Source organism: Lissotriton vulgaris, chromosome 5, assembly GCF_964263255.1.
Source record: "Lissotriton vulgaris chromosome 5, aLisVul1.2, whole genome shotgun sequence".
Lineage (NCBI taxonomy): Eukaryota > Metazoa > Chordata > Amphibia > Caudata > Salamandridae > Lissotriton > Lissotriton vulgaris.
Genome location: NC_141693.1, coordinates 480,759,066 through 480,786,971, shown reverse-complemented (window position 1 = coordinate 480,786,971; position 27,906 = coordinate 480,759,066). Strand labels below are relative to the sequence as shown.

The 27,906-nt window shown below is 47.0% G+C and overlaps 1 protein-coding gene across 1 annotated transcript in view; it reads right to left on the bottom strand.

The window, feature by feature from the left end:
• Positions 1–27,906, bottom strand: part of LOC147711121 (uncharacterized) — a 638,193-nt gene that overhangs the window by 536,958 nt on the left and 73,329 nt on the right. Inside the window, exon 2 of the mRNA XM_086921927.1 lies at positions 8,816–8,954. Within this exon, the coding sequence (XP_086778053.1) occupies positions 8,816–8,864 (49 nt within the window). The 5' untranslated portion in view covers positions 8,865–8,954. The remainder of the gene's footprint in view (positions 1–8,815; positions 8,955–27,906) is intronic.

Here is a 27,906-nt window from a genome sequence, read left to right as displayed (position 1 = left end):
AGGAGGCTAGAGGGCTGGTTTCAAAGCACACTGGGCTGGCATCAACAAACAGTGCCTAGAGCCTCCTATTCTAGTCTAAAGTGATGCTTATTTGAATATTTTGGTTTGCAGTCCGACTATGAAGTCACTCTCCTCTGAGAAAGGGCATTCTTCAAGGGGAAGTTTCTAGCATAGAGTACATGGACAGGCAACAGATAGTGCAATAGTGCACTATAACGTGTCATAGTATTACAAATCATTCTGTCACTATACAAATAAAAGGCATGAATAGTAGAAAGGCCCATAAAAAATATGAAACATTAGAGTATAGAAATAAAGGATGACCACATATTTCAGGTGGTCAAACCAAACGGTGAGATAAATAATATGGACTTTAACAAATTCAGGTGCAGGCATCCTGTCTGGCTTCACTCAGTCTTATCGTCCTTTAGCATGTGATGACATTTTGTTATTGAGCAAAGGTCCTCTATACAGTTGAAGTCATAGATGAGATTACCATAGAAGTGAAAATTTAGATGTATAAATATATATTTACAAACTGAAAGCTTTCTAGCCATGGTCTATTTACTTTCCTTTCATCGTAAGATTTGACTATTTCATCAGTGTTGTACCCTCTTATATTGTTCTTTTAAGTGACACTCAGACTTTGCTATTTCTCTTTTGTATGCTTCCTTACCCTTTTCACTACAGGGTGCATTTAGGCATCCCATGTTGCTGTTAGAAATTTCTTGATTATATCAAGTCATATTATTTCTGTATTTTATTTTTATTAATTCTTCACCGAACCCCGCCCACTTCTACCCACACCCTTTTTTGCATGGTTTCTTTATTCTTCACTGCAGGACAAAGCAGTTGTCTCCCATTTCTTCGTCCCCTCCTCTCGCTTCCCTTTCTGTTTTCAAATGTTGAGTTAGGCATACATTGGCATGCTAAAGAAAAGACTCTCTGGACCTCTGGTGGATCAAACAGGATAAGGGACAAGAAACAGAACTTTGAGCCTCAACTCTCCATCTATCTGGTACTGTTCCTAAAAGGTCTCTTGTCCCTGTGGGGTGAGCAGTGGGGCTCAACTTCCTGACATTTAACTTGTCAATGAAAATGGACATTCATAGAGACCTTGCTTTTTGGGTTTTATGAGATCTTTGCAAGTTCCCAGTCCCCTGCCCGCCCCTCCATCATTCCAGGTTTAAGAGTAGGACGAGGTGGCATCTTTGTGTAACAGTAATAGATCACTCCATGCCGATGCATGCTTTAAAAATCCATGAGCGAAGGTCTAGACATGCTACTGATTACTGAAATTTGGCTGAAGGACTATCCTTAACCAGTGCCCCTCCTTAAACATGCGCATTATACATATCCAACCACACTGGTGCATTTGTCCATTGACCTACAACCATGCATCTGCCAGCACCAATACTTTCATCCATACAGTTATGTACCCACATCCACCCATCTTCCAAAACATCCACCCTTTTATGGACAACACCCATCCATCCATCCGTACATGTATACAGCCAGAAAGTGCACCCATTAATCCACACAGGTACACATTCATCCACCTCTGTGTGCATGTGTGCCAACATGAATGGCCGACTGTAGGTGAGCCTGTCTGTGGATGACCTCTGTGCATCGAAACCAACACGCCACATTCACCAAAATACAGTAGTCAAGAACACATTCACCTATATGCAAGACCTATTGGCTTTGCAAATGTGTGTTCTTTACGATCACTAATGGCATCCTGTGTTATGTAATACAGAGTTAAACTGATTCCTAGGGAGGCAACAGTCCACAGGGTCAAACAGTGATTACAGTTCATATCCTTTTTTATTTTTTAAAGAGGTGTTGGAAAAGTTTATAAAAGGTAATGAAATCCCCATTCAAAATCCAGCAGAATGCTCTTCTGGTGAGTAATTATCCACTGTGGTTAAGGAAGAATGCCAGGCTTCCAGATTTTCCAAAGAGTGCAGAAACTTAAAAAGCGAGGCTCTATCAACGTTACAGCTCAGAGTCTGGAAAAAAGTAGGTGTAAGTGGAATTTGTTATATTTCTGCTTAAACCACTACTATTTGCCAGTAATTGAATTTTCATGCTTATGAGCTTCTCGCGTGCAAGGCGGAGGCCAACACAGAAGCTCAGGAGGATACCTGCAACACTTTATTTATGGACATCAAATGTGGGTAGCTGTTGCTACTTAACGCTTGCCATCTGGTACTCCTGGCACTGCCCCTCCTATCCCTGGTCACACGTGTGTCGAAAGCAGCAACAGGAAAACAAAGTTAATGAAAGAAGCACATCATTTTCTTTGTGTAGTTTACTCTCCCGTCACTTCATTAGTTTTGCTGGTTATAGAACTCAGCACACTTTACAACTGCTGATCAGTGCTGAAGTGCAAATGCACCCTGTGTAAATTGTGATTGATTGGTTACCCATGATTGGCATGTCTAATTTACTGGTAAGTCCCTAGTAAAGTGTATGGTGTGTGCAAGGGCCTCTAATTCGAATGCTACTGGTGGGCCTGCAGCACTGGTTGTGCCACCTACAGGGTTAGCCCGGTAAACTTGTCTCAGGCCTGCCATTACAGTGTCTGTGAGGGCAGTTTTAAACTGCCATGTCAACCTGGCAAGCGCACCCACATGCCAGGCCCAAACCTTCCCTTTTTCTACATGTAAGGCATCCGAAGGTAGGGCCAAGGTAGCCCCTTTGGCAGGGTGCAACATATGTGAAAGGTAGGACATGTGTAACGTGTAAATTTCAATTGGGAAGAGACAGAGATTTGATGTTTGGGCTCCCAGAGCACCGAATTTTACAATACATCTTTTACTGAAGTTGTTTTTTAAATTGTGTGTTTGAAAATGCCACTTTCAGAAAGTGGGCATTTTCTTGATTTACCATTCTGTGCCTCTGCATACCTGTGGAATCCACGTCTGGTTAAGACTGACAGGGGCCTGTTTGTGCATTCACTCTAGACAGTCAAACAAAGGAGCTAGGATGTGTGCTGCATATCCTGATGAGGCATCACCAGGCTGATGGGTTTTCTTGGGCTAGAGTGGTGGAAGGAGTTGTCTCTGACACCTGAATAGGGCTGTGCCTGGCCTCTCACAATAAGGTCTCCAACCTCCTGGAGTGTGACTTGAGCCAAGGCTGGGCAAGACAGGATCTTATGAACAACAAGACTTTCTTTTAAGTTTGCAAACTTCAAAGGCCAAAAAGGCATCCCAGACTTTTAGAACACTTCTGGATCAAGAGGAACCTCTGGCTCAAGAGAAACCTCTGCCAAGAAGAAGAGCTTAAGAGCTGTGAGGAGGAGTACTGCCCTTTTGCTGTCTGTTGCTTAGCCGGGTTGGCCTGCAGTTGCAGCTTCTGCTTTGGAGAGGAAAAGGACTGGACTTTGCTGTGTATCCTGCTTGTGAAGTTTCACCAAGGGCTTGTGTTTGCTTGCCCCCTGTTAAGAAGTCTCGGGACACAAAGAATTCACCTGCAGCATCCCTGAACCTCACTGCTGGGAGTTCTGACCTGCTTTATGGGGCCAATTCCAGTTTTCGGCGCTTGGGAGGTTAATTTGCTCACTGCTGCTGAAAATCCATGCATCGCCCTTCCATTGCCTGTTTTTTTGAGGCAGCATGGCAGTGTGGGAAGAATTTCTATGCACAGCCACAGTGCAGCTGAAGAAAACGACACAATGCCTGCCAGCAGCCGAAGAAACTGCCACAGTCCAAGATCAGCACACTGTGTCTCTGAAATCCGAGACCACCACACTGATTCCTGCGCAGGCCCTGATGTGTGGATGGAAAAATCGAAGGATCACCTGTCTGCAGAATTTAAGCCAGCATCTGGATTGCTGCTTCATGGACCCTGGGCTGCAGTAAGACACATACACATCACCTAGCAGTATGGAACTGATGCACCACTTCCCCTGGGAACAAGGAACCAACACATCACCTTCCCTGCATGTAAAGAACTGTCGCATCACTTTGTTTTCCGGCACCTCACCTCTGCAGCGGCCGTTTATGTCTTTCATTTTGACGCATGCCAGTTACTTTGTACTAAAAGCCATGCCTCCATAGTTTTATATGGACTGAACTGTTAACACCTTTTATAAGCGATATTTTGATACATGTATGTTGGAAGTTTGTTGTTTTGGTCTTGTCTGGTTTAGATAAAAATACTTTATTCTTCTAAACTGGTGTGGTGTCCATTTGTAGTGTTTACAGTATGTTACTGAGTGGGTTATATACAAATGCTTTACACATTACCTTCGAGATAAGCCTGGCTGCTCGTGTCAAGCTAACAAGGGGGTGAGCAGGGGTTATTTTAGGTGTGTAACTCCCTTATCCTGAGTAGAAGGGAGGATCCTTACTTGGACATTGTTCAAGCCACTGCCAACTAGGAACCCCCATTTCTAAAAATATATTTATATATAAAATACCTATTGTAAGATCATGTTGCATTAATTAAATATAGGTTTTTATCGAATATAGGTTTTAAAGAAAGTGAGACATTAAGTTCCGAATAAACCCACAACAACGCTAAGGGTGCATTTCTCATACAAAAAACAGAAGGGAGCAACAGCAAAATGTCAACAGTGAACCTGCCTTCAAGGACAAACATCTTTGTGATGATTTACTGCAGATATGGATATCAGTAATATCAACACTGCAAGGATCTCCACCTTTTGTAATAACGCAAACCACACCAGGGCGGTGCATAGAGGTGGGTGGTAAAGGAGAATTCTCTGGTTTGTAGAGAATGTTGTTAAATCTTCAATACGAGTAATCTTCGCTGGGTGAGTGAGGAAGTAGAAACTTTCCAGAAAAATGTACTATTAATATAGTAAGCATTAACATAAAAATGTACTGTAAAATAGAAGTTAGGAAAATATGAGCATGTGTAATAATGAAAGAAAATACTTACTATATCTTAAATTTCACAATCCAATCCGGGTCTTACCAGATTTAAATGTTTTATTTCATAGTACAGCTCACTGTTACATGATGGGACACTAAGCAGCTAGTTCTCATTAGAACCATCGTTGATGTATCCTTTTGTAATTACTGTAGCCACATCTGAGTGACTTCATGATGACATGGAGGTTTTTTTGTGGGAATCAAGGACGAAAACAGTGGACCATCGTTAGTTCTTCCTCCACTGGATGTCGATTACATATTCGCCTGTTTTCTGCAACATGTTTAGTGGCTTTTCTATGTAGTACATGTTCCTAGATAGAGAGTCAAGGCATTCCATGCACTCCTTCCCTACCATGACCTTTAGCACTTTATGATGCTAGCTTGAATTACCCTAAGCTATTGCTAACAGTGAATTTCTTCGATTTTCCTTGTTCTAAGTGAGGAGATGTTCTATCCCTATGTCAATCAAGTCCACTGCTGTGTTTTCTTTACTTCTACTTGTCATAACGGTTGCTACTGCAGCTGTTTGGAGAACTTGGCTGAGTCTCCAGAACTACCCTTTATGGGGAGTTCTAACTTTTGTAGCTACCTGACTTTTCTCCAGAATTTTCTTGCTCTTTTCCAAAAGGGAACTCTTTACAGGTTCTCGTTAGGCTAGGACCTTTAGATTAGAATAGAGACGACATTTCTGAATGAAAAATGCTGTTATTTTCTATGCTTGTTCTAACCAAACTTATACTCGATCATTTCTGTAATTGGCTCTATTTGACTAATCTGAAAAAAGAAGAAAAATACTGACTAATCTCTTAAAGAGAAAATAAACTTTTGAAACTTCACCAAACCTCCCTTTATTGGCTGAAAATCAAGCGCAAATAACAATGGCTATTTTGTGGGTTGCTCCATTCTAATACGGTGGCAAAGATTCATTGACATAGAAAGGAGAGGAAATTCCAGGTTCTCTGAGTAAGTTTTAAAGTGACATCACAAGTAGACATTTTTATACCCTTTCTGCGCTTGCAAGAGTACCAAGAAAGAATGACCTCCATCATACTATTCCTGGTCCAGAGGTTTTGCCAACTACAGCAAATCCTCCAGAGGTGAACTGATCACTTCTCCATGAATCTGAAGATTTTCCATTACGATCTATCTCTAAATCAGGTCCAAGGAAATACTCTGAATTCTGTAGGAAGAGCTAAATTCAGAGGAGGAATCCTCTCAAACAATTTTCCATTATTATGAAGGATTCCATAGGGAGGAGGTTTGTCTGGATTTCATATTGGCAATAGAAACTTTCCATTTTTCCTTACTAAACAATGCTAAATCAGACAGATTCGGCCTCAGAGGTGAGCTATAAAGGAACAATCAACAAACAAAAAGGAAGGTTCATCTGACTGTATCTGTGTTCCATCACCCTATTTGAAGGGCAGGGAATGACACCTACCTGGTGGCGGAAAAACCATTGTCTTAGTCATCAGGAAGGACATTGGGTAGTAATGACCCCTCCACAAACGATATTGAGTGACCACGTAATTTAGTTTGGCCAGTCAACCACCATTTCCAGAAGCATCAATCTGAAGCCGGACCGGAATATGAACCATAGAGCCATTGGAGAAAAAGCTGTTTAAATGTCTCTGACATGGTGGGAGAAACCATCCACAAACCAGAAACACTCACACTGTGGGGCTACATTTGCAGTCCTAACATTGTGGCAGCACTTCCTAAAAAGGAGCAATTCTAGGACTTTCAAGGACATATTTAGCTAAGATTCCTTTTTACTACAAGAGCAGATGTTGCTTCAAGGATGAATTCCTGTTCACCTGTGCCAAACTTGAAATGCGCTACCAATGTTGTAGAGGTGTTTCCAACACCACAATGGAACATTTGGGGGCAACTCTCAAATGCAGTATCGCAGGTTTAGTCATTTGACTTACTTTGGTGCAACACTTAAACTAGCCCAACTCACCCTGGCCTCCATCCCACAGATCCTCAAGACCAGAAACGGAGGAAGATCCTTCTCCTACCTCACCGCCAATACCCGGATCACCCTGCACCTCCACCTCAGGCAATTCGCGTGATTGACCCAAATCAGGACCTCAAGACCTGGCTCTTCGACTGAACCTCCACACCCAGATGGATCAGCAACCACCACAGCGTCTTGAGACCCTCACAGGTGAGTAGCCGCAAAATACAAACCCCTGGTTGATTGATAGATTAATTGATGGATGTTTATACACACATACTCAACAAACAAACCTGTTTTCTGTAAATACCTTTCTAGACAATTATAGTCTTACACAAACACCTGTTTGTGCTCATTTTAATAAATGCAAACACAAGGTGTTCATGGACGGAGTGCTAAACCTTTTCAGACTCTCACCCGAGTCACAGATCTGGGTTGAATGCATCATCATTCTTTAGCTCACTTTGCCACCCCAGTTTGGACCCAGCCATATGCAGATCAGTCTTGAACCTGTGCCTCATAGGAACAATCCAGCACAAACTTCCAGGCCAGGTCCTCCCTGGACTGGAAACAAGAATCCTCAGACCGGTAACACCCCTCATCAGGCAGGCTAGCTTGGATCCAGAGGCAAAATGAGTAAGGGACCCACGTCTGGGCATACCCTGCCAACTTAGGCCAAACAAAGTAAACACAAGGTGATGATGGAAAGAGTGCTGAACCTTTTCAGATGCTCACCTCCAGTCAAGGATGTGGAATGAACTCATCATTAGTTTCTTGTGTTTGTCATATAAATAAAATGCCCAACTTTTCTTTCACTATAAACAGTCCCCCATATTAATTTAAGACACAAGGATCTAGGTACAAATGAGATGCCCTGTTTGGAATCTGAGCATGGAGAGACATGTAATTCCTTAGAATTTGTGGAAAATACATTTCAAATTGTTGGGTTACAGTGTTACAGAACCAGTTAGTCATAAACTACTGTAGCATGTGCTTGAGGTTTGAAGATAAAAACTAGGAGGCACACAGATGTTTCAGGGCTGATGCCAGAATCCTGCCATTACCCGGGCTATGCTATTACCTGAGGGTTTTAGAAATAACCCCAAAATAGCAGTACCACCATATCACCTGTGCGCTCCAGATCAGGATGTTTGTGGTAAATGACACTTCTAAGTGCATGTGAAACTAGCTTCAATGTGACCACACTGGAGCTAATGTCGGACTATCTATCTTAGACTCTACACCGTCTCTTGACAGATCTGTGCAAATAATGAATTTCAGCCCTCAGTAGTCAGATGAGAAGTAGGTAAACCCAATATGAACACAGCTACCTGCTTACTCAAATCGTAGGTCGAAACCGTGCAGGATTAAAACCTGTTGCAGTCCCTAGGCAGTCAAAATTTCGGGCCACCCCCTCGCAAATTATCTCCTCATATGTTTTTAATTTTACCAACCAACAATTTTAATAGATCAATTACATTACACATACATAGTTTTGTACCTGACTTTTTTTACAAACTGATAGCTGCCAGAAGATGAACTATTAAGAAACAAACTGTTACGTGAATCTGATGTCTCAGGTTTATGTACTTTATGTTGTTAATGGGTACATTACATTAATACAGTATTTTCTCTAAAGAGTTTTTTATGTAAAGTTTTCGTCTCTGAGTTGATTAATTTTTTTTATCTTTTGGAAACAATTTAAGAAAATTTGATTGGAATTTTCTTTAAAAAATCAAATCAATATTATTTTGATCCAGTGTTGCGGGCCCCTAAAAGGTGTGGGTCCCATAGGACAGTGCCTACTTTGCCTATTTGGTAATCCGGACATGGGTCAAAACCATTAAGACAAGATTCTAAGCAGTGTTAAAATTAAGCCGAGTTCACCAAGAACCAATAACGAGCATTTTGCAATGATCTTTAACTGGAACTTTGGAAGATCGCTTACCTTCCTCGACACGGGGTAGGCTAGATTGATCGATTGGGTATTCGGTCATCTTCAGCTCTTACACTGACGTCCTCCCGTCCTTCAATACCTATTGTCATCAACAGGAGAATTCCACTCCCTTTTTTCATATCAGCTCATCCTACAAAACACAATCACCAAAGATGGAAGCACACATTTAAACAATGCACATTTTGCAATTTTTCTTTACAATCTTTTGTTATCATGATTTCTAAATATAATCAATTATGAGATTAAGATGAAGGCAAAGAGTCAGTGGAATATTTGGCCTGGACCTTTTCTCCAAACAGTACCAAACAATAAACGTAAAATTGCCATTTATACACACATTTAACAAGTTTTACAGATATAGTTGAGCCTGCTGCACGAGTGAGGGTTGGAACATGGGTGATTCCACCAGGAAATGCTTTACAGTAGGTTTATACTATTTGTTTTATCTACTTAAAGGACAACTGAGCTCAAAATTTGTTGAGGTGTTCGGGATGACAGGCGTTGGCCAAACTCCTTCAGGAAAGAGGCACTTTTAACTAAAATTGCTACAGCACCAGAGCTCATGGTGGTCAGCTTCCTACCAAGCACATCTTCAAACAAGGGCAATCTGGCCTGAAATACAGTGACAGAGGAAGCACCGGAAGTCCAGTCAAAACTACCTTAGGGTAATGTAGTCAAATGATGAAGTAGGCCCCTGGTGAGCTTAAGTGGGGGCGAGGGGGAATGTGCTGTTGTCGGTGAATGGGGCTTCGTCACCATGCACTGGAGGGCATTATCAAGTGGGTGGGATATGGCCTTGTTGCGGTTGTGTTAATTTTCTGTGCCAAGTGTGTTTGAAAGAGTAGGCTTGAGCAGTCTCTCGGTGGGATGGTGCAACCCTGTTTACAGTTTTTCTGGTTTGATTATCAATGCAGGAAGTCTCACTTTAGGGGTTAATATAGGGGGATATACGTCAAGTCATGGAACTGAAAAGACAGTATCTGCTCCAAAAACTCATGTAAACATGTCCTGGGTAGATCAGAGGATGGGGAATCTATAGGCAAACGAAATAAGACAGCAATCATGAGGATCTAACTGTACCAGCAGTAGATTAGTAATAAAAATTGATTGCGGTTCCCTTCTCCAAGCATCAAGATGTTACAAAGCAATCATCAAAAAACAGGCCACTGTTACATGCAGAGTTCTTGCAGAACAAGTTGGACACGTGTTGCACTACTGTGTGGAATGCTACATGGACGCTTTTTACACTAATGTTTGGAATGCTACAATAACCCATCTTCTACTCTTCCTGACCTTGAAATCCCTAAGCACTTCTGTATTACTAGATTCACATTTTCAAAAACACACACTTCATATTGCTTACATATACTTTTTATACAAAGACAATCACTTTTAAGACTAGAATAATAACAATAATAGGCACCACAACAACAATATTGAATTACATGATGAATTTGCAAAAAAATGCACTCAGTAATATTCACGTTTGGAGTAAATGCACACATTATATGGGTTTGGAAAAACAGTTGTCTAAATGATACTTTACTGAGTAACACAGAAGGGCAGCACTAAATATGGACTATTATGTTAAGTTTTAAAGGTATCACCACCACAGGCAACAACCTGCGAAGTTTATTCAACACGATACAATACACAGTCAAATACAAAACGCAGCACAACACAAAAATAGAGGGTATAATAAGATTCTAAAGGGGTGTTTTCTTAAAGTTGAAAGAATCAATGATTACAAGTTTCAGCAGTGTAGTATTAATAGCACGGAATTTGCAGTGGTAAGGGTGCCTAATTGCTTGAGGGACCCGCTGCACCCTAATAATGGCTTTATTTCACCACTTGAAAGAACTGGGCAACATCCAGTAGCGGCTCCTCCAATAAGGCAGAGGAGCGTCGCCCCACTTCTTTATGCAGTGTAAAAAAAGAAATAATTCCTTGAGCATTATCATTTAATTTTTCACGCTGAGGAGTCTTTGTAGGGTGAGGCTGCTCTCAGAGTAGAGGGTTTGCACTCCCTATGCGAGCTTGAGTGATTGGCCGGTCCTCTCAGGCCAGCCAAACAGTCATGCGCTCATAGTATGTTCTCCATGCAGGCTGCATTACTGCCTGCGTGGAGAACATGCCCGCCCCTTCAGCCCTCAGCTAAGCACAGTGTCACGTCATTCAGACCAATCACAACACTGCATTGCAGCGTTGTGATAGGCTGTGGGGTGCGTGGGAGCCATGGTGCTTCCTGTTTTCCCCAAGAAGCTAGGAAGAGGACGCAAGAGAGGTGGTGGCGGCCGGCCTCCGGCCCCCCTTACCCTTTACCCCACCCAGCCCCACTGCTTCTTTCAGGTAGCAGCCACCACTGGCAGCAACTTCTTTGCTTGCATTAGGCCAGGGTATCTTTGCTACACTTTTGACATACCTCCTCAATGCTTAACAACACATGATATTTCATAAGACATTTTTGCTATTTGTAAGAACTGTAAATAAAACATGTTTCTATTACCCCTTATAAAGGCACTATATTTACCAACCTATATTTACCAACCTCAGCCGGCTAGAAGTCTGAACTGGCGGTATTCGAATTCAAAGTCATTGCCTGCAAATCTCAGCAGATACCAGCTGTATTAATGAATCACTGAGCAAGTGGCCAGGCTTGATAGCATGCAGATTTTTAGCCATATTTTAAAAGTAAAACCATCTATCATAATAATGAATTACAGGTGTTCAAGTGTCCGCTTTTTCTGGTATTGTCTCCTGACAGCTTTTAGCTGTCTGCTGTCGAAAACCTACTGTTTACAATACCAATACTTAGAGGGGGGTTTGTGAAAGTAATTTTTGACTTTCTTGTGAACCTCCTTTGCTTGCTTTCCTACTTCCTGTGTTTGTCTCTCCCCTAGAGCAGCATAGCTTATCTGCCATCCTTTTAACTGGATGTCTTGTATCATTCGCAGCACACATCTGGGAAATACATTTTTTTAGGTTTTTCATGCACAGCGCTTGCACTGTGCTTGAGAAATCTATTGTTTTTAATATGAACTTAAAAGGGACTTACATCCCACCTCCTCTCTTTACTGGCTTCTCTTTGGTTCCTGTGCATGCCACTTACCTTTTCTCCATTTCTATTGGCTGTAGCACATTTTCCTGCATTTACCAATGTGTATTCCTTGTCTGCTTCTCTTATCAGTTTCCCGCTGCTGAAATACTGTTAACATCCGCTTTGGTGGAACTATATTTTTATAAAAAGTTTTGCCTTTTACTCTTGCAGCACATTTAGACAACAATTTATCATCCGGAGACATTTGGGGCCCGATGTAGGACACCAAATACCTGTCGGTAACGGCCGAAATCGTGGGGGCCTTAAATTTTACAGAATCAGTAAATTTACTGATTCAGCAAATTTACCGATATGGTAAAATACCGAATCGGTAAATTTAGATGTACCGAATCGGTAAATCTAGATGTAGGTGGCACTGAAAACAGTGCCACAGGCCCTTAAGAATTCGTTATTTACCACGAAATAATATTTTGTGGTAAATAACGAATTCCAGTGTACATGCACATCTGTGCATGTACACCTGTGTGGTAGTTTGGTCTGCCCTGTTCCCATGATGCACTGGGCCAGGGACAGACTAATTTGCATGTAGCCAGGTTCTGAGCTGGGATGGTGTAGTGAGCTAAAAAACGGTGATGGATCAAGCCCTGATCTGTTGACTGGGTACGAGTATTCTGCTTAATTCAGATGCTCTGTCCATCACCACCCCCCTTTTCTGAATCGTTTTGTCCACCACAAGCGTGGAAGGGTATGCTCAGATGTGAGTCCCTTGCTCACTGCACCATCAGGATTCAAGCAAGCCGGGCCGAAGACGGCTGTAATGCCAGAAACCGGTCCCCGGAAGCTTGTTTCCTTTCCAGTAAAAGAATTGGCTTGGTAGTTTGGTCTGCCCTGTTCCCATGATGCACTGGGCCAGGGACAGACTAATTTGCATGTAGCCAGGTTCTGAGCTGGAATGGTGCAGTGAGCTAAAAAAACGGTGATGGATCAAGCCCTGATCTGTTGACTGGGTACGAGTATTCTGCTTAATTCAGATGCTCTGTCCATCACCACCCCCCTTTTCGGAATCGTTTTGTCCACCACAAGCGTGGAAGGGTATGCTCAGATGTGAATCCCTTGCTCACTGCACCATCAGGATTCAAGCAAGCCGGGCCGAAGACGGCTGTAATGCCAGAAACCGGTCCCCGGAAGCTTGTTTCCTTTCCAGTAAAAGAATTGGCTTGGTAGTTTGGTCTGCCCTGTTCCCATGATGCACTGGGCCAGGGACAGACTAATTTGCATGTAGCCAGGTTCTGAGCTGGGATGGTGCAGTGAGCTAAAAACGGTGATCAATCAATCAATCAAAGCATTTATATAGCGCACTACTCACCCAGAGGGTCTCAAGGCGCTGGGGAAGGGGGGTCCGCTACTGCTCGAACAGCCAGGTCTTGAGTTGCTTCCTGAAGGCGAGGTGGTCCTGGGTCAGGCGGAGGTGGGTCGGGAGGGAGTTCCATGTCTTGGCAGCGAGGTAGGAGTAGTCCAGCCGGCTGGTGACGAGGGCCTGGGTGACCGTCTTCCTGGTCTCGGTGGGGATCCACCGGAAGATCTTACGTAGCATGCGCAGGATGTTGAAGCACGACGAGGAGACGGCGTTGACGTGTCTGGTCATGGAGAGGGAGGAGTCCAGGATGAAGCCCAGGTTGCGTGCGTGGTCTGTTGTTTTGGGTGCGCTGCCTAGGGCGGGGGGCCACCAGGAGTCGTCCCAGGCGGAGGGTGAGGATCCCAGGATGAGGACTTCCGTCTCGTCCGAGTTCAGTTTCAGGCGGCTGTTCTTCATCCATTCGGCTACCTCTTTCATCCCTTCGTGAAGGTTGGCTCTGGCGGTGGTGGGGTCGTTGGTGAGGGAGAGAATCAGCTGGGTGTCGTCGGCGTAGGAGATGATGTTGAAGTTGTGCTGGCGTGCGATGTCTGCGAGGGGGCTCATGTAGACGTTGAAGAGGGTTGGACTGAGCGAGGAGCCTTGAGGAACGCCGCAGATGACTTCGGTGGCTTCAGATCTGAACGGGGGGAGGCGGACTCTCTGTGTCCTTCCGGCGAGGAAGGAGATGATCCACTCCAGTGCCTTCTCCTGGATTCCGACGTTGCTGAGTTGCTGCACTAGTGTACGGTGGTAGACAGTGTCGAAGGCCGCGGAGATGTCTAGGAGGATGAGGGCTGCTGTTTCTCCGTTGTCAAGCAGTGCTCGGATGTCATCGGTGGCTGCGATCAGGGCGGTCTCGGTGCTGTGGTTGGCCCGGAAGCCGGACTGCGAGATGTCGAGGGATCCGTTCGTCTTGAGGAAGGCGGCCAGCTGCTTGTTGACGGTCTTCTCGATGACATTAGCAGGAAACTGGAGCAGCGAGATGGGGCGGTAGTTCTTGAGGTCGGTGGGGTCGGCTGATGGCTTCTTTAGTAGAGCGCTGAGTTCGGCGTGCTTCCAGCTCTCCGGGAAGGTAGCGGTGTCGAAGGAGGTGTTGATGATGTCCCGCAGGTGGGGTGCGATGACAGTGTCGGCCTTGTTGAAGACGTGGTGAGGGCAGGGGTCGGTAGGAGATCCGGAATGGATGGAGTTCATTGTGCAGACGGTGTCTTCGGTGCTGATCGGGGTCCAGGCGCGGAGGGTGGTGGTGGGGGGCGGTGGTTCGGTCGTGGCGTGCGTTGGTTGAGTGCTGAAGCTGTTTTGCATGTCCGCGATCTTGTTGTGGAAGTAGGAGGCAAGGGAGTTGCAGAGGTCTTGCGAAGGGGTGATGTCGTTGTTTCCGGCGTTGGGGTTGGAGAGCTCTTTAACGATGTTGAAGAGTTCCTTGCTGTTGTGTGCGTTGTTGTCCAGTCGTTCCTTGAATGCGGTTTTCTTGGTGGCGTGGATGAGTTGGTGGTGTTTTCGGGTGGCGAGCTTGAGGGCAGTCATGTTGTCCGGTGTTGGGTCTCTGCGCCATGTTCTCTCGAGGGCTCGGCAGTTCTTCTTGGAGCTCTTGAGTTCGTCGGTGAACCATGGGGCTTTCTTGCTACCGGGTCTGCTAGGCGGGGTCTTCAGAGGGGCGAGGTCTTCTGCGCAGTCGCTGATCCACTTCGTGAGGTTGGTGGCCTCCTGGCTTGGGTTAGTTGCGCTGGTGGGAGGGTTCATGCTCAGGGAGGTCGTGAGCTGGTCGGCTGTGATCTTGTTCCAGCTTTTGCGTGCAACCTGATGCTGGTGGTGGTGGATCGTGGCCCTTCTGAAGCTGAAGTGGATGCAACTGTGGTCCATCCAGTGGAGTCCGGTGGCGTGGCTGAAGGCGATGTCCTTGCTGGATGAGAAGACGGGGTCGAGTGTGTGTCCGGCGTAGTGGGTGGGGGTGGTGACCAGTTGCTTGAGTCCCAGGTTTGCGAGGTTATCCAGCAGGGTGGTGGTGTTGGTGTCGTTGTTGTTCTCCAGGTGGAAGTTGAGATCCCCGAGGAGGATGTAGTCAGCGGAGAGGAGGGCGTGCGGGCTGATGAAGTCGGCGATGTCTTCGCTGAATTGTGTGCGTGGTCCCGGGGGTCTGTAGATGAGGGTGCCTCTGAGGGTGGTCTTGGGGTTGATGTGGACCTGGAAGTGCAGGTGCTCGGCGGGTGCGAGGGTGTCCTCGGTGTTGGTCTTGATGCGGATGGTGTTCCTGTGGATGCTGGCGATGCCTCCTCCGGTCTGGTTGATGCGGTCCCTTCGGATGATCTTGTAGCCGTCTGGGATGGCGATGGCGATGTCGGGCGCTGAAGAGGCGTTCATCCAGGTTTCCGTGAGGATCCGTGATGGATCAAGCCCTGATCTGTTGACTGGGTACGAGTATTCTGCTTAATTCAGATGCTCTGTCCATCACCACCCCCCCTTTCTGAATCGTTTTGTCCACCACGAGCGTGGAAGGGTATGCTCAGATGTGAGTCCCTTGCTCACTGCACCATCAGGATTCAAGCAAGCCGGGCCGAAGACGGCTGTAATGCCAGAAACCGGTCCCCGGAAGCTTGTTTCCTTTCCAGTAAAAGAATTGGCTTGGTAGTTTGGTCTGCCCTGTTCCCATGATGCACTGGGCCAGGGGCAGACTAATTTGCATGTAGCCAGGTTCTGAGCTGGGATGGTGCAGTGAGCTAAAAAACGGTGATGGATCAAGCCCTGATCTGTTGACTGGGTACGAGTATTCTGCTTAATTCAGATGCTCTGTCCATCACCACCCCCCTTTTCTGAATCGTTTTGTCCACCACAAGCGTGGAAGGGTATGCTCAGATGTGAGTCCCTTGCTCACTGCACCATCAGGATTCAAGCAAGCCGGGCCGAAGACGGCTGTAATGCCAGAAACCGGTCCCCGGAAGCTTGTTTCCTTTCCAGTAAAAGAATTGGCTTGGTAGTTTGGTCTGCCCTGTTCCCATGATGCACTGGGCCAGGGACAGACTAATTTGCATGTAGCCAGGTTCTGAGCTGGGATGGTGCAGTGAGCTAAAAAACGGTGATGGATCAAGCCCTGATCTGTTGACTGGGTACAAGTATTCTGCTTAATTCAGATGCTCTGTCCATCACCACCCCCCTTTTCTGAATCATTTTGTCCACCACAAGCGTGGAAGGGTATGCTCAGATGTGAGTCCCTTGCTCACTGCACCATCAGGATTCAAGCAAGCCGGGCCGAATACGGCTGTAATGCCAGAAACCAGTCCCCGGAAGCTTGTTTCCTTTCCAGTAAAAGAATTGGCTTGGTAGTTTGGTCTGCCCTGTTCCCATGATGCACTGGGCCAGGGACAGACTAATTTGCATGTAGCCAGGTTCTGAGCTGGGATGGTGCAGTGAGCTAAAAAACGGTGATGGATCAAGCCCTGATCTGTTGACTGGGTACGAGTATTCTGCTTAATTCAGATGCTCTGTCCATCACCACCCCCCTTTTCTGAAATGTTCTTTTTCTTTGGGCACACCAAGGGAATGCATGCGTTTTCTTGCTCTCTCCCCACTGTGCTACGCCTCCATCAGACCTCGGCCCCTCAGTATTAGAAATGGTTTTTATTACTTTACTATTTTCCTAATACTTAAAAAAGGAGCATTGGCTGCGCTTCTGGCAATTTTCAAAAATTGTAAATGTGGGTGTACTTGTAAAGCGCACTGCGACTCCATGGAGTATCCTGGCGCTGAAGACCGCTGGGAAACCCGTCCGGGTTTTCCCTGTGAGATGGTCCCTTTATGGGTATCTCCAAGGTGAAACCAGGCATCCCCGGCATCTGTGGGGGGCCGTTGTAGAGATGAGGCAAGCTTAATGCCCAGAGTTGCCGGGTGTGTTCCCTGGTTAGAGTAGGCACCGAGGCGAGAATTATCTAGTCCGTTTTGACCCTGGTCCACGACCCTGCCGTGTCAGGAATTGAACCCTGGTCCCGGGTCGTTCTCTGCTTATGGGTCTGCCGCCTCTAACCAGTGAGCCACACCACTCCACTCTAACCAGTGAGCCACACCACTCCAAATTCCATCTTCCCTCACAATTGCAGTATGGAACCAAATCACTTCCTCCAAGTGAGTAGCCTTCACTTGTGGAATGGCTTCCTCCTTTCTTTTAATTCCCACTCATTACTGCACATCTTGGATTCTAATTTTGTTATTCGCAACACAAAGTTTTCAACTACAGTTCTGATAGCACAATTCTGCTAGCAACAGTGTACATTTTTGTGTTGATTGCCTCTGCCTCAGTCAGAATCTTTTTATTTCTCAAGAGTCTTTGCATCCCAAGCACAGCTGACCCAGAACTGCACTCCTTGCAAGAAAATGTGCACCTCTGTGGGGGGTTTTTCTTTTCTATTTCTGCATCTTGGCTAATGTCGGGAACCTGGTCTTGTTCCTCAGCTCTTTCCATGCAATCCTTTAAGTCTGAACGGATGGGAAGTGTGTACCAAGCATCTGCCATGACGAATGGAAGGTTTATGGTGACTTGGACCTAAACTAGCTGTAGTTCCCTGTTACTGGCCCACCCAGGCTACTGGAGGCCTATTGAGTGCACTCTGTAAGTTAGTAGCTATGTGGTTGTACCAAGAGTTTGGCTAGCCTGGGGGTTCCACAAGAAGGTTGATAAATGCTGGTGTGATAGTGAGAGAAAAGGAGAGCAGGCAGAAGATAAGGACAGAGACCTGCAGATCTGAGGGATCACACCTGGCCCTGACACTCAGCACAATACGTAGAATGAATCACGGTAGCTTAGCAACTAAAATTACGTATAAACACACCACTCCCAGTATAATACAAACAAACAACACCCATCAATTATAACAACTATTTGATGGAAAAGCCGGTTAGGTGAACTACACGCAATGTAAACTTAGCCTTTAATAAAATATATTCAAGTTGTACGTAGGATAAACTATGTACGTCTGTACATGAGCAAACTGGAGACAGTTAGTAGCATGCAGTTTATGTCAATTGTCCTGAAACTCCCAGCATCCACAGTGCACCCTGGAAGTGAATCCTGAGACCATTGACATGGTTGTTGTTATGCTGTGGATGGTGTTACATGTAACAGTAGTATGTTGAGGCAGAATCCCAGACAACAAAAGTTAAATGAAATGTACCGTGAAAGTACATGTAAACTTGACCCCCGCACTAAGAATGAAGCAGCTGGTGCCGGGGTCCCAGCTGGATGACCACACTGGCAACACCACACCACATCTTGAGGGCACTGCTGTGAACTTGAAGACACTACAAACCCGCTTGAGTGATGGTAACTAGACTGTCCAAGGGGATGGGTCATGCATTTCTAGAGATAAAATACAGTTTTGGGGTCTCGTAGATAGCAGCACCTCTTCTTCTATGGCAGAGGAGAGTCACCCAAACCCTGCCAGCAGCCCAAAAAAATGAAAAGCAAAACGATAATAAACCTATATTTATTATTGTTTTATTTTTGCTCTCGCAGTTGAGGCTTGGGGGCAGAGCCAGGGGGATGACAGGCACTTAGGGGAGTGTCTTGCACTGTTATCAGTGCGCATGGCGGTTTAGCCAGGGGAGGACGATAAATTCGTCATGCGCACTGAAGCTCTCTCCAACCTGAGCTGGGTTGCTGGGATGAAGAAGGCAGGCACAGGCTCCCAGTCTAACTGGGAGTGCAAATCAAGGGCACTCAGACCAATCCAGACTCTGCTCTTATGCTGCCAGCAGCATGAAAGCAGTGTCAGGATTGGCCACAGTGGCCTCTGGGAGTCTGAGCCTGCAGTCTTGATGAGCGCAATGCGGCAGGAGTTTGTTTTGTTTTTATTTGTATCGTCATCCGTCTGACCCTCCCCCGCCCCACCACTCTATCGAGACACAGGCTGCTACTGCCCGGAGACCAGTTAACTCGTCCAGAAACTCGGATGGTTTGTTGATAATCATCCTCTGGAGGTACAGGGAGCAAGTACGGTTCTAAGAACAACATTCCCACAACATTCCAGATTCTATGTCAGGACCGGAGGCTTCAGATTATGCTATATCTTCCTTCGCTTTATTAACATAAAGACTCCACAGCAGCTTAGGAAAAGATATAATAAGAACAAAAAAATGCTTTAAACATAAAGCATTGACGTAATGTTCAACAAATCAACAACAACTCCCAAGAGTCTCTTTGTATAACAATAGTCCATAGTCCTTCTACTCTGTCCATCATCACTATATAACCGGACTTCTCATCATCTTCCCCCTCTTTCTTCGCTGCTCCCGCAGCCAGATAAGTGCTTTTCCTATTTTTCTCTTTTTTCAATGTGATTGATTGTATTGTGTACGATCGTTGGGGGACTCATTGCATGGTTTATTCCCTTACAGAGTCCCCGGTTGCGGGAACGTTCTTCGTTGCTACGCGACTTTATTCCCCACTTGTGTGCGGTGTGTACATAGACCGCCAGGGGGCGGCCTGTCGTCTCGCCGACCCTTCGGCGCACCTCCGCAGTGCCAGGAGCCGCGCCGTGGAGTCTGCTTGCGCAGGTGCCAGCCCTCGCGTACCCCTCTGACACCTGGTGACCCGGGTCTGTATTTCCTACTCTTGACGCCCGTTGGGGTCGGTATAGCGGCTCAGACCGCGTAAATCACCTTCGGGTGTTCTTTGTGCACCTCTTTATCCGAAGTGTGGCCTAGCGCGCTTGAGGGGTGCGACGACCCGGTCCCGGCGAGGAGGGTCCGCGCGCTTGGGGGTTGGTGCAGCCCACCTGCCACGTCAGTTGGCCCAAAACGTGATCGCAGCCGCTTGGCCTGCCCACATTCGAGATCTTTCTCGGTTGCCGCCCTCTTGGGTGCCCCGCATTTGCCCTTGGTTCCGAGATGGAAGGGGAATACAAGGAGGAACCCTGCCCCTATCTGCAGGACGACGAGTTCTACCAAGCGGTGGACAATTCCATCTACCGCTGCGTGACGGAGGTGGTAGGCCCCATGGAAGACCGCCTTTCCGCCCGCATCGTGGAGGAGTGCGCGAAGCTGGCAGCGGCGCAGGTGCCTCCGTCCCCTGAACTCCCGGGGACGTCCGGCGGGTTGCCTCCCGCCCCGAAGAGGCCTTGTAAGGAGGGGCCGTCATCGGAGGCCCAAGGTGTGGACAGGGGCGCTTTTGAGCGTCTTCGAGACGCCTTCCTGGCTAAGGCGACAGCTGTGCACCCTGCGCCCTTGGTGGACCCTAGTGCATCGGGGGACGTGTCTACGGCCCCCGCCTCCCCGATCTACGACTCTCCGGACTCGGATGACGACGGGGAGTCAACCCGATCCTGGCTTCCGGCGCCCTCTGCCAAGGAGATGCCCCGGGATGAGTCGGGCATGCTGGATCCGGACGAGATAGTCCACCCCCGCTCCGCGGCCTGGGCGCCGGGGGAGACGGTGGCGAAGTTTGTCGCGGGCAGGCTGCGCAAGCCCCTGGAGAAGAAAGCGAGGGGCTGCCTACGTGGGGAGTGTCCTCGGCCAACTTTGGAAGGGAAAGTGGCCATGACCCCGGAATTGGATCCCAAGATGGCCACCTTCTTAGCGAAGTTTATGAAGGACCCCAGGAAGGGGATCGATCGGTCCTGGCGGGCCTGCCAGGACAAGTTGTTGGATGCGGTCAGGCCCGCCACGAAGATCCTCGACATGGCGGAGGAGGCTAGGGCGAATGGCACCGCCATTTCACCGGAGGTGCTCTCGAATTGGGCCCAGAGGGTGATTGTGTTCTTGGGCAACGCCAACTGTGCCCTGTCCACAGAGAGGCGGCGTTCGCTCCTAATCAAGCTGGACCCAAAATTGGGGGACCTGGCCTCGTCGGAGGCGGGTGCTGTGGCCCAGGGAGGCCTCTTCGGCGAGCCCTTCATCAGGGAGCTGGGCAAGTTTGTGAATACGTTCACGTCACTGGATAAGGCCCAATCTAGCATCAAGAGAGTGTTCCACCAGCGTTTCTCTGGAGGGGCCGGTCGCGGTAGGGGCCGCGCGATCGGCCGTGGTCAGCAGACCAACAACAGAGGACAAGGCTCCGGAAGAGGTCAATACCAGACCTCTGCCAACTATACAAACTTCTACCCCACCAGGGGACAGCGCTTCGGTGGCAGAGGGTTCAAGAAGAACTCCGGACAAGGCAATGCCCCCGGTAAGTGTACTTTGTTTGGACCAGGTTCCAATTGGGGGGCGGCTGGCAAGCTTTTACGAGGAGTGGGAATTGCTCACTGCCGACGCTTGGGTTTTGCAAACTGTACGAGGTTTCCATATCGAGTTTTACGACCAACCCACTCAGGCGAGGCCCCCGCGCCCGATGTGCTTTTCAGAGTCAGACGCGCGATTGATAGACGGGGTGATCTCGGACTTGCTGCGCAAGGGAGCCATCCGTCTATCAACGCGCCACCCGCATGGGTTCCTCAGCAACGTCTTTTTAGTGGACAAGACGGATGGGGGCAAAAGACCTGTGATCAATCTCAAAGAGTTCAATGGGTGGTTGGTCTACCGGCACTTCAAGATGGAGGGTATCCACCTCCTTCGAGACGTGCTCCTCCCTCGGGATTGGATGGTGAGACTAGATCTCAAGGACGCCTACTTGGTCGTCCCCATCCACCCCCCTCATCGTCGTTTCCTACAATTCCTGTGGGACGACAGGGTGTTCGAATTCACCGCTCTGCCGTTCGGTCTTTCTTCGGCCCCGTGGTGCTTCACGAAAGTCCTCCACCCGGTAGTGGAGTTTCTCAGAAGTCAAGGGGTCCGTATGCTAGTGTACTTGGACGATATCCTTCTCATGGGGCAGTGCCCAGAGGTGCTGGCGGGCCAGCTGCGTCAAGCGGTCAGCCTGCTCCAGAGACTGGGGTTCGTGATCAACGGCTCCAAGTCGGTTTTGGTTCCCACTCAGCAGATCACCTTTTTAGGTTTCGTGGTGGACTCGGTACAGGCGGTCTTGAGTCTGCCGGGTCGGAAGGTCGCAAAGATACAACACCTGCTTCGGCAGACGATCGCGAGAGATCACACGTCCCTGCGACATATCGCCAAGGTGGTGGGTCTTCTCTCGTCCTCCATCCAGGCGATTTTCCCAGGCCCGCTGCACTACAGGGCTCTCCAGCGCCTGAAGGCGCAGCATCTGCGCCGTGGGATGAGTTACGACCAGTGGGTTCCCCTCACGGACGAAGTGAAGGAGGAAATGTCATGGTGGCTGTCTCACATGGAGGCGTGGAATGGTCGGGCGATCTTCGGTTCCGCTCCGGACCTGATCATAGAGTCCGACGCCAGCAGGTCCGGCTGGGGCGCCAGATGCGGGGATTTTTCCACCGGAGGCGCCTGGTCTTCAGAAGAACAACAATTGCATATCAATTGTTTGGAGCTCCTTGCGGGCTCCTTCGCGGTTCGTTGTTGGACCAAGGATTCGGTCAAAGCTTGTGTCCTGTTACGGATGGACAATATTTCAGCGGTCCGTTATGTGAACCATCTAGGAGGTCCTCGGTCCCGCGCCTTGGCGGACTTGGCGAAGGACTTCTGGGATTATTGCCTGTCCCGTCACGTTGCGGTGACGGCGGAGTATCTGCCGGGTCAGTGCAATCAAGTGGCGGATTGGCATTCCAGACATCTCCGGGACGCCAGCCAGTGGAAGCTGGATCCGGAGGTTTTCCGGTGGCTGCACGCCCTCTGGGGTCCCTTCTTGGTGGACGCTTTGCGTCCCGTCTCGACCACCAGCTGCTGCGTTTCTTCAGCTGGAGGCCGGACCCTCTAGCGGAGGCCACGGGCGCGTTTTTGCAGGATTGGAGTCGGGAACAACCGTTCGCGTTTCCCCCGTTCTCCATGATAATGCGAACGGCGGCCCAAGTACGCCGCCAGGGAGCGGAGCTGGTGTTGATTACACCACTCTGGAGGTCTCAAGTGTGGTTTCCGGTTCTTCTGGAACTTTCTTGGGATTTTCCAATCCTACTCCCCCTGTTTCCTCTGCTCCTGACAAATCCGGATCAGGAACCGCATCCCCTCGTCATGCAGAACTCTCTCCGCCTCGTGGCGTGGAGGCTCTCAGGAGACGCTGGTCGCTCCCGGGCCTTTTGGGGTCGGCTGAGCACTTGCTCTCCAAAGCATGGGCCGATAGTACGGTGAAGCGTTACAGATCCGCTTGGCTTAAGTGGATGCGTTGGTGTTTACGAAGGGATCTGGATCCCTTGGTCGCGGGCCTCGTTCCCGTGCTGAATTTCTTGGCACATTTGGCCGACAACGGCCTAGCGTATAGGACGATCAATGCTATTCGATCGGCGATTTCGGCTGGCCATGACAACATCGATGGCCATCCAGTAGGGGAACATCCTTTTGTGTGCCGGCTTCTGCGGGCTATCCGCCTCGCGTTGCCTCCGGAACCCAGGTACTCCGTCCTTTGGGACGTCAATTTGGTTCTGAATTTGTTCCTGTCGTGGCCGGCCAATTCCTATCTGTCTCTTAAAGAGCTGTCGGCGAAGTTAGCCATGTTGTTGTGTCTGGTTTCTTGTAGACGCGTCTCTGACGTGCGCGCGCTGAATGTCTCCGCTCGCATCTTTTCCCCGGATGGGGTTACTTTTACAGTAGGCCGACGCACGAAAACGGCGTCGCGTTCTATTTCATACCCAGCTTTTCTTGACACTCCTAAGTTGTGTGTCGTGCAATGCCTCAAAGCATATGAGGACCTGACCTTGGATCTGCGCCCTCCGGGCGAACGTCAGTTGTTGATTGCCCTGTGGAAGCCACACAAAGCTGTCTCCTCCCCCACTATTGCTAGGTGGGTGCGGTGGGTCATGCAAGAAGCGGGCATCAATACTTCTCTCTTTGGAGCACACTCCGCCAGGGGGGCCATGGCCTCTAAGGCATTCTCGGTGGGTGCTCGTCTGGAGGACCTAATGCGAGCGGCGGATTGGTCCTCGGATTCCACCTTCAAGAGGTTTTATTTTAAGCCGGTGGTGGATTTGGCCCAGTTGGTGGTAAGTAAGCTTTAAACTAGCATAATCTGAAGCCTCCGGTCCTGACATAGAATCGAAATTTGCCTAACTTACGTAACGGTAAGTTTCAATTCTATTAAGGACACGGAGGCGAGGATTATCCCACCCGAGCTACAGTGGTGTCTCTACCCACCCGTATGGCAGTAAGTAAAGCGTTTTCCTTTACGTTGTCGATACTGTATAATCACTGAATGCCCCTCGCCTTGTTGTCGCATTCCTGACCTCCTCGCTGATGCTGTTCCTTTTTCGACAGGCAACGACGGTGCTAAACAGGACCAATGAGGCTCAAGCGTGATCTGCGCGAAGAAAGAGGAGGAAGATGATGAGAAGTCCGGTTATATAGTGATGATGGACAGAGTAGAAGGACTATGGACTATTGTTATACAAAGAGACTCTTGGGAGTTGTTGCTGATTTGTTGAACATTACGTCAATGCTTTATGTTTAAAGCATTTTTTTGTTCTTATTATATCTTTTCCTAAGCTGCTGTGGAGTCTTTATGTTAATAAAGCGAAGGAAGATATAGCATAATCCTCGCCTCCGTGTCCTTAATAGAATTGAAACTTACCGTTACGTAAGTTAGGCAAATTTCGATTCGCGTTTAAGAACTGTAAAAGTGCTCCAGAAGAGGCTTTTCTTTTGAGGGTTAGTCTGTGGGTTTGCAAACAGATGATTTTTTTCCTGCTGCTTTTATTATTTCTCTCTTTTCACCTAAATATTGTGTCAAAAGCTTTAATTCTACAAAGAGAATAAATCTCATATCTAGCAAGGGGGGGGGGGGACTTTACGGTCGAAACAGACACATATGCCAATTTTCTTTAATGGGAAGCAGTACTGAATACAATCTTGATAACTACGTCTGTTATTATACTCCTTAATGTAATCTTAAACAAGAACTCTTGAGGCACTGTACATAAACAAAGTTACAAAAACCCACATTATATTATCTGCTACACAAATGTTATTCTTAGATTGTCCCTCCATGACACTAATAGACCTACTGTAGATTAATTGTATGTTGGGGCGGTGGGATGACATTGTATGCGAGGTAATGGAGGAGCTAAAAACAATTGATTCCAATTATGAAATGTGGAATGCCTTATGATCGAATGTTTCGTAAATAATTTAAGAAGGTGTCATTCTGGAATGGAATTGTCAGCTTTGTTTTATGTAGAGTGCTCAGAGAGTTCTTGTTTAAGGAGAGAATATAATAACGGATTTATTTATGGAGAAATCTAGGGAACAGATGTATAAATGACAATTTCCCATTAAAGGACTATCGGCCTAGCTGACTGTTTTGTTTTACCTAAATATTGTGTCACTCATGTCAAGTTGCTTAGGGCGTGATTGGGAGGTCCGCGTCATCTTTCCCTGTAACTCCACACCCACACCCCCAACCCGGATTTTAACTGAAAACCTAGCCTTTCATATGCTAATAAACAGGAACTAATAACAGGCCCAAAGAGACAGGTTTTAAGGCATGTGGAAACTGAGAAATTGCCCTGGGCCTCCACCATCCAAGTGGCCCTGGGAAAGTGAACGTTCTCTCTCACTCCCCTCTGTCTATTTCGCCATTTTAGCCTTTAACATAACATTCAGTATTGTTTGGCATCATGGTGTTTGCGTTAGCAGAAAAAGGAAAATAAAATGCATATGTATTTTAAACAGGGGCCCTTAAAGTAGGTCTTGTCATGGGACTCCATAATCCTCAAGACTGTCCCTGGGCCTAAACACATACTAAAGCGTGCAAACCCTAAAATAAACTGGCTGTTAGAGCATAAGTAGTCACACCAGTTAAAGAAGAGCTGATTTGGCCTAACAACTAGCACTGCCAACATGGGAATTGGGGTAATTAGGTTTGAATCCCAGTCTCCACGTCCAATGACTCAGGGCACATCACTTAACCTCCCTGTGAGTAAAAAAGTGTAATGGCTTGCTCTCACGTGAAAGCACTATGATGTTCTTGGACAATGTTTGCACTATGTAACTCTCCCCCCCCAAAAAATACAGGCTTGCAAGCAACAGCATGGATCTAACTATCCAAAAATCTCCCTCTCCCACCGCAAGTATTTGATTCTGGCTTTAGACCTCTGAGAGAGCGCAATTTGAATAAAACATATATCCGAGTCATATTTACAAGCACATCGTATAACGTAGGAATGAAATGTATATCGTAACGTGAAGTTAACACTTATAGCATAAGGGTAACCGATGTAACCAAAGTAATATAGGAAAAATAACTGTTTTTACTCTTGAACATGTATTAGATTCAGAAGGCCCGTATACGTAGTGGGCTGATGTAGAAATGTGTAGAAATGCTTATGAAATGTAGAACGTGCAAAGTAGAATTCATGTACGTGTGTAACTTTAAATGGAGAAACAGCGAGGAATGTAACATGGAGAGATGTGCAGAGAACATACATAACGATGTAACGAGTGAGAATGTAAAGTTATATTCTATGTAATTTGTATTCTATGTAATTTATATTCTGTGTACAATATATTCACTTATACGTAAAGGATTTGCTAAATGCGATTGTATATAAATGTGTGTTAAAGGTTATACTGTGTAGAAAGCTTCGTGTAGGAATGTTAGAAGAGTTTAGGTCATTTGTGATTTTAACCTGACTGACCAAGGGTTCGCAGGAGGGTAGTCCGCTGTATGTAATTTAGTGGGCTCACAGGAGTCGTGAATAGCCTTGCTGTAAACGTGAGAGCCAAGGAGTCTAGTTCTCGTTAGATTTAAGGTGACAATGCCGGACGAAGTTTATGGCCTAAACGTGAGAAGAGACGCTTGGAAGTTGAGTCTTGTTTTGAAATGACCATTCACAGGACCAAGAAAGGTTATATACATAGTCATAAAGATTAAAGTTCTGCTGAGGTTATAGACTTTTGATCTGAAAGTGTCAAATGAAGTCACCAACAAGAAGACGAAGATGGCGTCTTAAGAAGAAAGGTCAACTTAACGGACGACGCGAAGGAGACGAAGCAAGGAAAAAGCTAGAAGATGACCTCACGGGGAAAGTCCGTGGTGGGCGTCGAAGGGGCGTTTCACCCACACTGTGATTGTGTATTTTAGGGACAGCACCCCGGGGATAAGATAGCTAATTGCTCAGAACGAGAACAGAGAGAAGGGCGAAGAGCAGATGACTTGAGCAGATGCGCTGAGAGAGATCAGAGCGCAAGAGAGCAGTAGGCCGAGGACCCTTAGAGAGCGGATGGGTAGGCAGCAAGGGTACTGCTTCTTAAACTTAAGTTACCTTTAGAGGCTAAGAGAGTTTGAACTTCTTTGGGAGTCAAACTGCTGACACCTTTTTAGGTTAGGAACTTGCGAAGTAGGGATGTCACTTAGTATAGAGTAGGGACAGATTTAACCTGATTATTTTTCTCTTTCTGTAGATGACGCAAAGGAACCACTTCATATCGATGCTTTTAATTTGCTGATTCTTGAACTGACTTTAATTGGATTCGTTTTATAGACTGAGGTTCTTTAGGGAATATATGTTCCTTCTAGTTCCGTATAATTGTTGAATTTGATCCTGAGAGGATTGTATATGCAACTTTTCTAAATTTTATATTAAACCTTTTAAACTTTATCAGTTGTAAGTGGTTCTTCAGAGTGGCGTCAGTTTATGGGGTTTA